Here is a 10,573-nt window from a genome sequence, read left to right on the forward strand (position 1 = left end):
TCAGAATTGTTATTATTATACTTTTGTTGGTGGTGTATGGACTTGGTTGCATGACTTTTGTGTAGAAAGCTAATTTCATATCAGCTGTACAATTGATGGAAAAGGTTTTGAGGTATTGTATTAGTGGACACACTGACTGCTCACAAAGTCACTGTAGTTCAAGGGTACTTCACTATCCACATTGTTTGTCACAATCCAATTCATGAAACGATGGTGAATATTGTGGTTTCGTGAGGACAGCGAAACTTGTGACGAAATATGATATGCTTTCTACATGCGAGACAAATTCATTATTTATGGACAATTGAGATCTTGTTCAGCATTACCGACATTTTTTGGGTATGTTTAATCATGACATGTGCACATGGAAAACCTAATGCCTTGAGAAGCAATGTACATTTCATGTACTCCAAACATTTTCTCATCCTGCAAGCAAGATTTTTGATGGGGTCTGAATATAATGCCAGAAAGCACAGTGGATAGCTGAGGGTGCTTTGGTGTAGAAATTAAAATAAGATCACACTGGAGTAGAATGAATCAACACAACATTTGTTCAAAGAGTGCAGATTCTGAATGGTATAATGCGTATGAACATGTCAAAAATTGTTTTGCAAATATAATCATGTACTAGGCATGTTAGGGACATGCTTCTTAAACTGTAAGGGTGTTCCTTATCTGATAATTGCAAAATGTACTGTCTGTCATAACCATTGAAATGATGTAAAGTGTGGTACTTTGATACCAGTGATGGTAAAGAGGATCGTCGATCAGTCCTGTGTCTCTACACCTGTCCCATTAGTGAGACAGTCAGGTCCTTGCAGAAAGGATGTAAGTCAGGGACTGAGGTGACCTTGTTGTGTTAATCTTTTCAGTGACAGGGACTTTTGACAGATGTGTGCAAGGAAGGCTGTGAATTTTTCTGTGCCGATCAGCACTCAGAGCACACATACGGTCATTACTTGAAAAAAAACAAAACAAATCAATTGTCTTGATGCCATTTGAATGACATATATCATCTCATTCTTCTTCACCCCTCGCTTATACTGGACAACAAAGTACATGCGTTTTACTCAAACCTTGACATTTTGAGTGTGAATGATGCAACTGATTTTTACTTTAGAAGCTGTATGTGGAGAGTAATGATTTTTCTGAAAATAGTCAGGTCTGCTTAATCTTGCATGCCCATGCATCTGCAAGCTGTACCTTGTACGAGTAAAAGATGCATTTGGTTACTGTGATTGTACTTTATATCTGTCAGTTTTGTTTGTGTTCTTCAAACATGCATAAACTCTGCAATTAGGTTATGAGAGTAACGACTAATTGTTGTATGTTACCCAGGAAGTACAGTTTATGGTCTGATATAAGAGGAAAATGACAGGGACTTTTACCTTCAGAGGAATCATGGACTATTTTTTCGTTCTTACATGTGCAGTATTCTACACAGTCATACAAGCACACATTCACATCTTTGCTTTCCTATTAACCTTTCTTACTACACAAGCCCAGACAACTACCAATATACCAGGTGATAGAGATTTGTATGTGTAATTTAAGTCTGTTTAACTGATATTGGAAGGAATGGTTATCTTTCAGAGTAGGAACAATCACCACCTATTTGCACCATTTCTATTCTTAACTCTAAGTTAATTTCCATATTTATCATTATCAAGGGACAGTGGTTGTAGGTTTGGGCCTCACGTGTGCAACACTGGTCTGTGGGAGATTATATGGTTTACCGGCATTCCACTTTGCAAATGAATTCTGCACTGTGTGATAACATAACAAAACACAAAAACGGACAAATCTGCCCTGAAACATGTACAGTATTACACTGCAAGGTGATTAGTAGGTATTGCACTAGTATGCTTTTGCACTTCAGTATTCCAAGGTCATTGTATAAACTAATAAAAATGTGTCCCTTTTTTTTTGGTGTAAAATAGAATCACACGATAACTGAAATTACCACAGGTCGTAGTCAAAGCTTGCATGCTTGTATTCATGTCCAAGAAAAGTACTTCACAGATCCCGTCTGATAAATAAATGTACATCGTATGTACGTACGCAGGTATACGCATCAAAGTTGTGTGGTTGTCTTGCAACAGTCAGCATGGTAGCTTTTGAAAACAAGCAAGAGTATCAAAATGAGGAAAATTGTGATGTGTGTGTAGAAACAATCTTACACGCATTCCAAACAAAACAAAAAAGTAAAAAATGAGTATGTGTGCATGGAAATATGTTAATGTGGGTATGTGTGAAAATAAGGTGTGTGCCCATGTATAAGTATACTGTAAATGGTGAATATACATGTAGTTATTAGCAAATTTTACTTTCTACTAAAATTACTGCAAAAATAATGTACAAAGATATTGGAGAGATGTTGAAATATGAAAATTATGATCAATCACGGTGTCATAAATGCAACAATATCATAGCGTCCAAACTGTCCTTATTATAGTGCCAAATGGCCCTTGTAGCATCCAGACTCCCCTCTTTTTGGTACATACACAGTATGTAAGCAGACACACACACACACACACACACACACACACACTCCCTCGCTCTCTTGCAGGGCTATGTAACACAAGGAATCATGTAGAGTGGAACTTTGTAGAGATCAGATATACAGTGTAAATATCCCTCTGTAGTAAAACTAGGTGATTTTGCAGGTCCAAACTCTTTATATTGCTTTGTCTTTGTGTGTGTGCGTGTGTGTGTGTGTGTATGTGTGTGGGTTGATTTACGATTGATTTGAATGAAATCAATAAAATATCATTGAAAAACAAAAGTGTGTGTGTGTGTTTTACCTGACATAGTGAGAAACTTGATATAACAAGGTAATTGTCAAATGTTGCTTTTAGATCTCTTGATAACAAAGTTCTCCCGTACAGCCAAACCGGAGAAAGAAAAAGACTGCAAAACTCCATTCAGTTCAAGAGATTTATTACAAACCATACAAATTATAAATCTACAATGTTTCTACACTTCACTGGGTCATTTCACAAACAATGAAAAATTTGGAATACTGGATTCAAGACATTTTTATGACCACAGACAATTTCTGTCTCCTCTTTATCTCTCCCTCAAGTTCACTTAGAGAGCATGTGTTCACAGTGACAATGAATTCATATACAGTATACACAGAAAGATGACTAGTCCCTGCTAATTTATTTACATTTCTATACATACCAAAATATTTGTACACTGAAAAGTATCCCGCTTCTTGCGCAACACAGATTCCACAAGTACTGTACGTGTGATCTGGCAGAAAATTTTTATTTGTGGCTAAAATGTCTCGGAGATTTTGTGGAAGGAACTTGTATCAACCTTTAAAATCTGAGCAATTTTGCTTTCCGACAGGTGGTTCAATTCAAGATCGTAAAGAAGAGCAATGGAAGGAGAAACGATCATTTATTTTCAGGAAGAAGCGTGCGCATCCATTCACACAGAAGGTAGGCCAAGACTTAGACCTACTGAACTGTTTTTATAATGTACTGTGAACTGCGTAACAGTACATGTGCATGTTGCCGTCATTTAGGAGTCAGAGATATCTTTGCATGTTGCTAAATTCGAGAAAAGTGCCTGACATGTGAAAATCGTGAAATATACGGCGTACACAGTGGCACCTCTGCACAGAAGTAACATGCATCACATCTCAAGGAGGAAAATAATTTTAGTCCTGCTTCCAAATGTCACTGACTTCGAAAGTATTTGCCCACGGCAAGGTGCTACAAAACCACTTTCCTGCTGGCTCAGGGCAACGTAAATTCACAGCTGGACAAGTAACACCAATGGACACTTGGCTACTCAAAATGTGGAGCCATGGCCCAAATGTCCATTTGGGCACGTGGAAGAAATATTGTACGTAATGCCCTGCATTACATCAGAGGTTCCATATCATACGGGGGAAAACCTTTTCCAGTCACTACAGTCATCTCAACAACAATCATCTTGATGCCTGATACTCGTCACGGTCCTCATAGTCTTCTTCATCCCCTTCCTCCTCGCTCTCCTCCATGTTGACGTCGCCATGGTAATGCTGGATGGCATCCTCTCCCTGGCCCTGCATGTACTCCATCTCCGGGCGGGGCTTCATGGCATCCGCCTGCTGCTTCAGCTTATCGATGTCGTACTCCAGCTCGAGGCAGGCTCGCTCGATCTCGTAGTTCTTGGTCACGAGACCAGCCCAGCTGCAAAAGGAGGGTCAGACTACAGTGTCAGATTGGTTACTATATTTACAAAGGTTACACAGATATTCAGTGTTTTTTGTCCAGTCTAATCTTTCATTTTGGTCACAGGGGTAGAACAGCCAGTATACCATCAAGGTCATAACACTTTCTCTTGCTGCAAAAGTCCATTAAATTGTTCCGCTACACAACAGCCATTTGTCTCATGGCGCTAGCTGCTACCTTATCGTGATCCATAAATCAGTTTCTGACCACACATGATAGTGTATGAATGGGACCATTACAATACATATGTGCAGAATAGCTACCAAGACTGTGTACAGTAGGTTCATTTTTCCATTAAAACTGTCGTTATGTTTTCCCTTCAATGGACTTTCTGTGCACATTTCACTGTCTATTAGTGAATCCACTTACTTGTAAGCAGTTATCGTTCAATGAGTTTCATAAAAAAGGCTTTTAGCCATTATGCCCAAGCATTTCCTACTGTACACCGTAATAACAGTACCAAGGGACAAGAAACAGACTCATAACTGTAATAAGAAAGCATGTGGCGTTTACCAGCAAATGTTGGGTATAAGTAAATAGCTGCAATTATCTGGCATGCAAACATGGCTGTCGTACTGTATCAGCATGATAATATTTGGCTTAATAATCATGAAATTTGTACTTTTATCAACTTAGAAGAGCTAGCAATGACAACACTTTCATCATGATCCCATCATTTAGACTGCATGCTAACAAATTAACTTTTTGACTGCATTATCAGAAAATCACATCCATGCCGTCTTACCTCTCTTGCAGTCTTGTCAATTCAGGCCCAGAAGCAGTCTACACAAGACAGGACAAGGAAAAAAAAAGAGAGAGAAAATACTTGATCAGTTTCATTCATGATATCTACAATGTTTTGTTCTTCCCAACCTCTTTGCTCAAGCCCTGCTTGGCAATACTGTACAATCTGAGTTATTCAGTAGCAATGATAATCGCTAATGGGTCTAGAAGAGCACCGGAAAAAAGTGATGTCAGTCACAGATTTCATTAGGAAGAATAGACTAGAATGGTCTGGTCATGTATGTCGCCAAGAGAGTGATGAAGACACAAAAAAAAGTACAGGCAACTCCTGTTATAACGAAGTCCTTGGGACTAGCAGTTTTCTTTGCTAATATAATATCAAAATTTTCTTAAATACAAACAAATAAAGTGTATAAATATATCTACTTGATAATTCTGGGCTCTGAATTTTACTTCATTTTATCTAAAATTTTGTTATAACCGTGTTTGTTACGAGTAGATTGCCCTGTATTCAAGATGGAAGTAGAAGAAAGCAGGAAATGTGGAAAACCAAATCAGAGGTGGTCTGATACTGTAACAAAATTCTGACATTGTATGCTGGCTGGATCTGGACAAGAGAGCTGCAAATGACAGAAGCAGATGGCACAGACTGGTGTAACTGGGAATCGGGCAAAAACCCGCTACCCGAACAAGACCGTGGCAGTGAAAGGTGTGCACAGATGTGCAATGATACTCACTAATGACACACAAACAGAGGACTAGCACTGTACAGAACACAGATTGAACAAATTCTTGTTATATCAAAATTATTTTTCTTGTCTGTATGTTCAAAGCATCTTTGTACATAGTTATTTCTCTGGTGCTCATTTGATACGTAGAGAATATGTTCACTGGTCCCGAGGAGTTTTCATAATAGTCCACCTTACAACCAAGCATGATAGAGTAGCCAGCCAGCTATAGTGACCATCTGCTTTATGCAGCCACTTAAAAACAAACAAACAAATAAACAAACACAAGGCCACATTCCTATTTTCAATATGCACTGCTACAAAGTGCACAGATATACGAAGAGAAATTCAGAGTTAAAATGAGTAAAAAAAGGTAGTGTGTGTGAATCACCTGCTTATTTTTTCTCTTCCAGTTGACTTCTTGGATCTGTTTTCTGACATCTTGGAGCTGTCTCTGTGTGCTGTCCACCATCTTAACAAGTGTTCTGAGGAAAACTCAAAAAACAAAATCATGGTTTTCCAATGGAAAAAAAAATGCATCATGTATAGGCATTTCCACAAAAGCACTGTTGGGCAAAGCTAAAGCCCTTCTACAGAAGAGACAGTTGCCATAAAGCATGTTGATTCTATTCAAATACCTTACAGAAGCATTTGACTTCTTCTAAAATTCATTGAATATGAAGGTTTATGCATCATGTTGCATACTAAATACTATATTTCCTTTACTTTTAATTACTATATTTCTAGGTATCTTAGTTTTGACCATATCTCCTAAGAATGTCAAAATTCTCTCATTTTTTAGTCCATTTTCTATAAAACTTTCAATGCTCTTGTTTGATTGACTCTACTTCATTTGATAATGAGTGAACAGTAAACTTATACATTGAGAAGGGTTTCCCTCTTTAAAGGGGAAGGCCATTTTGAAAATTATTTTGTGTGAACAGAAAAAAAAATTAGAGGGACAAGATAAAAGTTTGGGCAAATTCCAATTAAAACAGATTAAGTTATGATTTTGTTTAAGTTATGATAAATCAAGCAAATTGACAACTCTGTGATGCAGCAAGCTATGAGCAAAACTTCCACTTACCCTGTGCAAATATTCCATGATTTCTTTTGTTTTTGTTTTTAAATGGATGATGGAATATATATTTTGCATGCAGGGGTTGTACAGAATAATATCAAGGGTGAATGCACATGACATAGTGGAATTTCCAACTGTTTTTGATTGATCACAACTTCAAAAAAATCAAAGCTCTCTCAGATTTGATCAGAATTTGCCCAACTTCAACTGTGCTGTTCCTCTAATTCCGCTTCTATTCACACAAACCAAATTTCAAGGGTGGAGTTCCCCTTTAAGGTTATTCGTGCACTGCATAGTCAGCGCCTCTTACTCGTTGTGCGCCCTCCAGGCGCGGCTCCCAAACTTCTGGAGCAGCTCCAGGTTGATGACTCTCTCAGCCTGGTGCTCCAGCTGTGCCATGGAGTTCTCCACACACTCTGTCCATGCGGTGATGTCATTCTGCCTACCAATGGGAGGGGGAGGCAGCTCATATCTGGCAGAGGAATGAGCAAGCACTCCACTTAGTTTTGGCAGACATAATTTAATTTGTAACATGATACTTGTACATAATGAAATAGATATCCCATAACAGGTTACATTCATAACATGCTATATTTGTAATATACATTAGAACATATATAAAAGATTTACTAAACTTAGAAGACCAGACATCAAACAAGCAGCACTAACATACATAAACATACACAAATTAAGATGTGTATGGGATTAACATCTCTTGCTTTAATTAAAACAGGAAATTTGGCATCAGTCTGAAAGCAAAAGGAGCCTCAGTCCAAAGCACAAAGGGCATAATAAATTCATGCAAGAAACATTTAATAAAGTTTTCATATAATAACATTTTTGAAATCATCATGATGAGGATATGTACCTTGGAGACATAAATGATGACTAGATGAGCATACACATGTACACTTCATACAGGAAAAATCTTTCCCTTGATCTTCAGACAAATGGTATGCAATCAAATGGCATGTAGGGTAATATGATATCCATTTCCATGTACTTCCACACGATATTCATGATCTGTTCTCTCTGAGCAACTACGTTAATTTGGACAAGCATTGTGTAAATATTTCCTTGATCCTTTTCTCATATCCCACTTTATAAATATTTTCTATCTGCATTTCTCAGCAACATAAGCACCTATTCATGATGGATACTGGCACATTACAAGTGTTAATATTATCATTATCATTATCATTATCATGCTCATCATCTATCTTGAGATTACAATGTAGGTACCTCTTCATGCTCAGCATATCCATGGGTTGCCTCATGGCCATTCGCTCAAACTCATTCTTGAGGACCTCGGTGACAAAAGGAGTGCTGTCGATACCAGGCAGATGCTCAAGATAGTTCTTGGTAGGCCGGTAACGACGCGTTTCTTCCTCAACCAAAGCATATGCCTGCAGAAAACATCGCAGGAGCACGACATTAATCAAAGTTCTGCAAAGAGGTGGCCATGTGTTGTAGAATTGCGCTTCCAGTTTCGTCAATCAAGTATGGCTTCACAGTATCTAATTCTAAAGCTCAGCTCTTTGAGTTTGATCTCATTTTCTTCTTTCACATGCAAACTCATGCTTGAAAATGGTCAATGCTATCAGTAGAAGGATGGATTTCAATTCTGCTAATAGACTGGTTTTTATGAATAGTTAATTCTATGAATGGAAACTTACAAAGCTTTTGATATTGCGAAAACAGACATATCTCATAATGGTGAAATTCGAGTACAATCCGACCTCGATTACCCGACATTCTCTTATCTGGACTTCTCTATTATCTGGATGCCTGAAAGCGGTGAAGAAGAAGAAAAAAAGTGATTTCAGACACAACTGAACTCCTACAAAACTTATGCAATATACCTATGATATTACCTACAGAAATAAATGAAATTTACAGCAAAATATTTCAATTTCATGACTCACATTTACAGCAGGCTAGCATAAACTACATGTACACTACAATTACAGTGTACACAACTATATGTACCTGGTACCTGTACATACATGTACGTAGTGTAGCTACCACTGGGTCAGCAGCTTACTTGCACTCATTACCATGTATACATTAACACTGTTTCTCCCATATAAACTTTATATCCGGCCAAATCACTTACAAAATGTATTCGGGCGAGCACCGGTCCCGACTTCCGACATGGCCATATAACAAAAGTTTGGACTGTAATTGTATAAATATTGCAATTTCTTCATGCCTTGATTCTCATTATAGTTCTTCTCCTTCTCTTCTTCTCTATTTCTTTTTCTTGTTCCTGTTATTCTGGGCTTTAGGGGTCTAAATTAGGCTGCCAGTTTGGCCTCTGGAGACTTGCATGAATCTGCACGGATCACCTCTCCAGTAATGACACCAACTGACATCAAAGATCCTACACACTAAAGATGGCCAACTCTCAGTCGAAAGTGAAACACTGCTGCTTGAAATTGTGAGATTTTTAAGAAGTGTGCCACTAGCGTTGAGCGGGGATAGTTTCTATATGAGCTGTCTTTCCCAATATGTTTGTGTAGGACCAAGAGATCCAGAGGCTAAGACAAGAAAGAAGAAAGAATCATGAGTAAACCCAAGAATTAGTGCAGTGCATTAAACTGCTTTAATAAATTATAATACAGTAGCTACACCAAATCATCAGATTTATCATTATCAGATTATGTCAATCTCCAAAAGACTGTTTTCGTCTCATCTCCCTGGTCACAGCAAGCGGCAGACTCGCACACAGCTGGCTCAGCTCGAGCTCTGCAGTCTGCTCGCAGGTCGCTACACTCGATGTGACTGTGCACCTAACTACACAAATTATTGCGAGCTGCCTTTGCAAAAGGCTAAGTTTGTTTGATTTACTGTATACATGTACCCGCTCAACAACGCTAGCGGGGGCAGCCACTTCTGTTTCCCCATGGGCTTGATGGCCGTGTAAAATCAGCAGAGTTGATTATCTTATGTAGTGTAGGATCTTTGCTGACTATCATTAATGAATAAATGTTGTGCAGATCAGGATCCACAACACACTCACATTCTTTTGCCAGAGCAGTGTTTGCACTCTGTCACTGATAGTGATACTGTGTTAACATGTTTACACTTTACTGTTTACAGTCTGCTTTTATCACATAAAACTCCAGACAATCTAGTGTCTCATAGGATAGTCATATGCCACTTGCACTCTCCTTCTTCTTCTCCTTTTTCTTCTTCGAGTTTCTCGTCGGATTGATCGACAAGACACCACCACCATTACCAGCAGCATGCATGCAGCACCAACAGCTTCGACAGCAACACTGTGCTGTGCAAATACACGGGTCCCATACATTCATTTTCACGTTTGTCCATGAAATTTCAATGGACTGTCAAACAATTTGAGCTCAACACAAATTATACTTACTGCTTCTCTCACGCCAGGCTCATCATATCCTTGATCAACATACGGTAGAGCATCGACAATTACTTCTCCGGCCATCCTTGTTGGCGTTTATGGATGTTTTTATAGGTTATTATATGAGAGAACCAACTCTAAGCTCAGCTCACACTCACAGTCACAGATACTTGTACACGGTGTATGAGAACGCGTGCTCACCTAGGCATAGCTATTGAAGCATGGCATCAACTGACAGCGAGGTGGTACGCACGCAAGAAAAGAAGAAGCGGCTGCTTCTGCAATTTGAGTACAGATTTTAGATGACCGCACACAGACCAAGCTATTGAGAGTTCCTCTATACTGGGCAAGTTCGTGTAGAATAATTCTACGTAAGATCCAAGTAGGAAGACATTTACAGCAATCGTCTATCGGT

The 10,573-nt window shown here is 38.6% G+C and overlaps 1 protein-coding gene across 1 annotated transcript; it reads right to left on the bottom strand.

The window, feature by feature from the left end:
- Positions 1–2,923: 2,923 nt before the first annotated feature.
- On the bottom strand, positions 2,924–10,325 carry LOC140232575 (pre-mRNA-splicing factor SPF27-like). The gene is made up of 6 exons (XM_072312671.1): positions 10,168–10,325; positions 8,025–8,188; positions 7,093–7,254; positions 6,093–6,186; positions 4,975–5,012; positions 2,924–4,187 (listed from the first exon to the last, which is right to left on the bottom strand). The coding sequence occupies exons 1-6, from the start codon at positions 10,240–10,242 to the stop codon at positions 3,944–3,946; spliced, it is 777 nt and encodes a 258-aa protein (XP_072168772.1). The 5' UTR covers positions 10,243–10,325; the 3' UTR covers positions 2,924–3,943.
- Positions 10,326–10,573: the final 248 nt, after the last annotated feature.

Source organism: Diadema setosum, chromosome 9 (genome assembly GCF_964275005.1).
Source record: "Diadema setosum chromosome 9, eeDiaSeto1, whole genome shotgun sequence".
Classification (NCBI taxonomy): Eukaryota; Metazoa; Echinodermata; class Echinoidea; order Diadematoida; family Diadematidae; genus Diadema; species Diadema setosum.

What these genes read in the sequence shown, in the direction of transcription:
- LOC140232575 (XM_072312671.1), bottom strand. Translation starts at nt 10,242, where the DNA reads ATGGCCGGAGAAGTAATTGTCGATGCTCTACCGTATGTTGATCAAGGA. An exon ending in AGCCTGGCGTGAGAGAAGCA is followed by an intron (nt 8,189 to 10,167) that starts GTAAGTATAATT and finishes TGTTTTCTGCAG; the next exon opens with GCATATGCTTTGGTTGAGGA. An exon ending in GGAAGAGAAAAAATAAGCAG is followed by an intron (nt 5,013 to 6,092) that starts GTGATTCACACA and finishes TGTCTTGTGTAG; the next exon opens with ACTGCTTCTGGGCCTGAATT.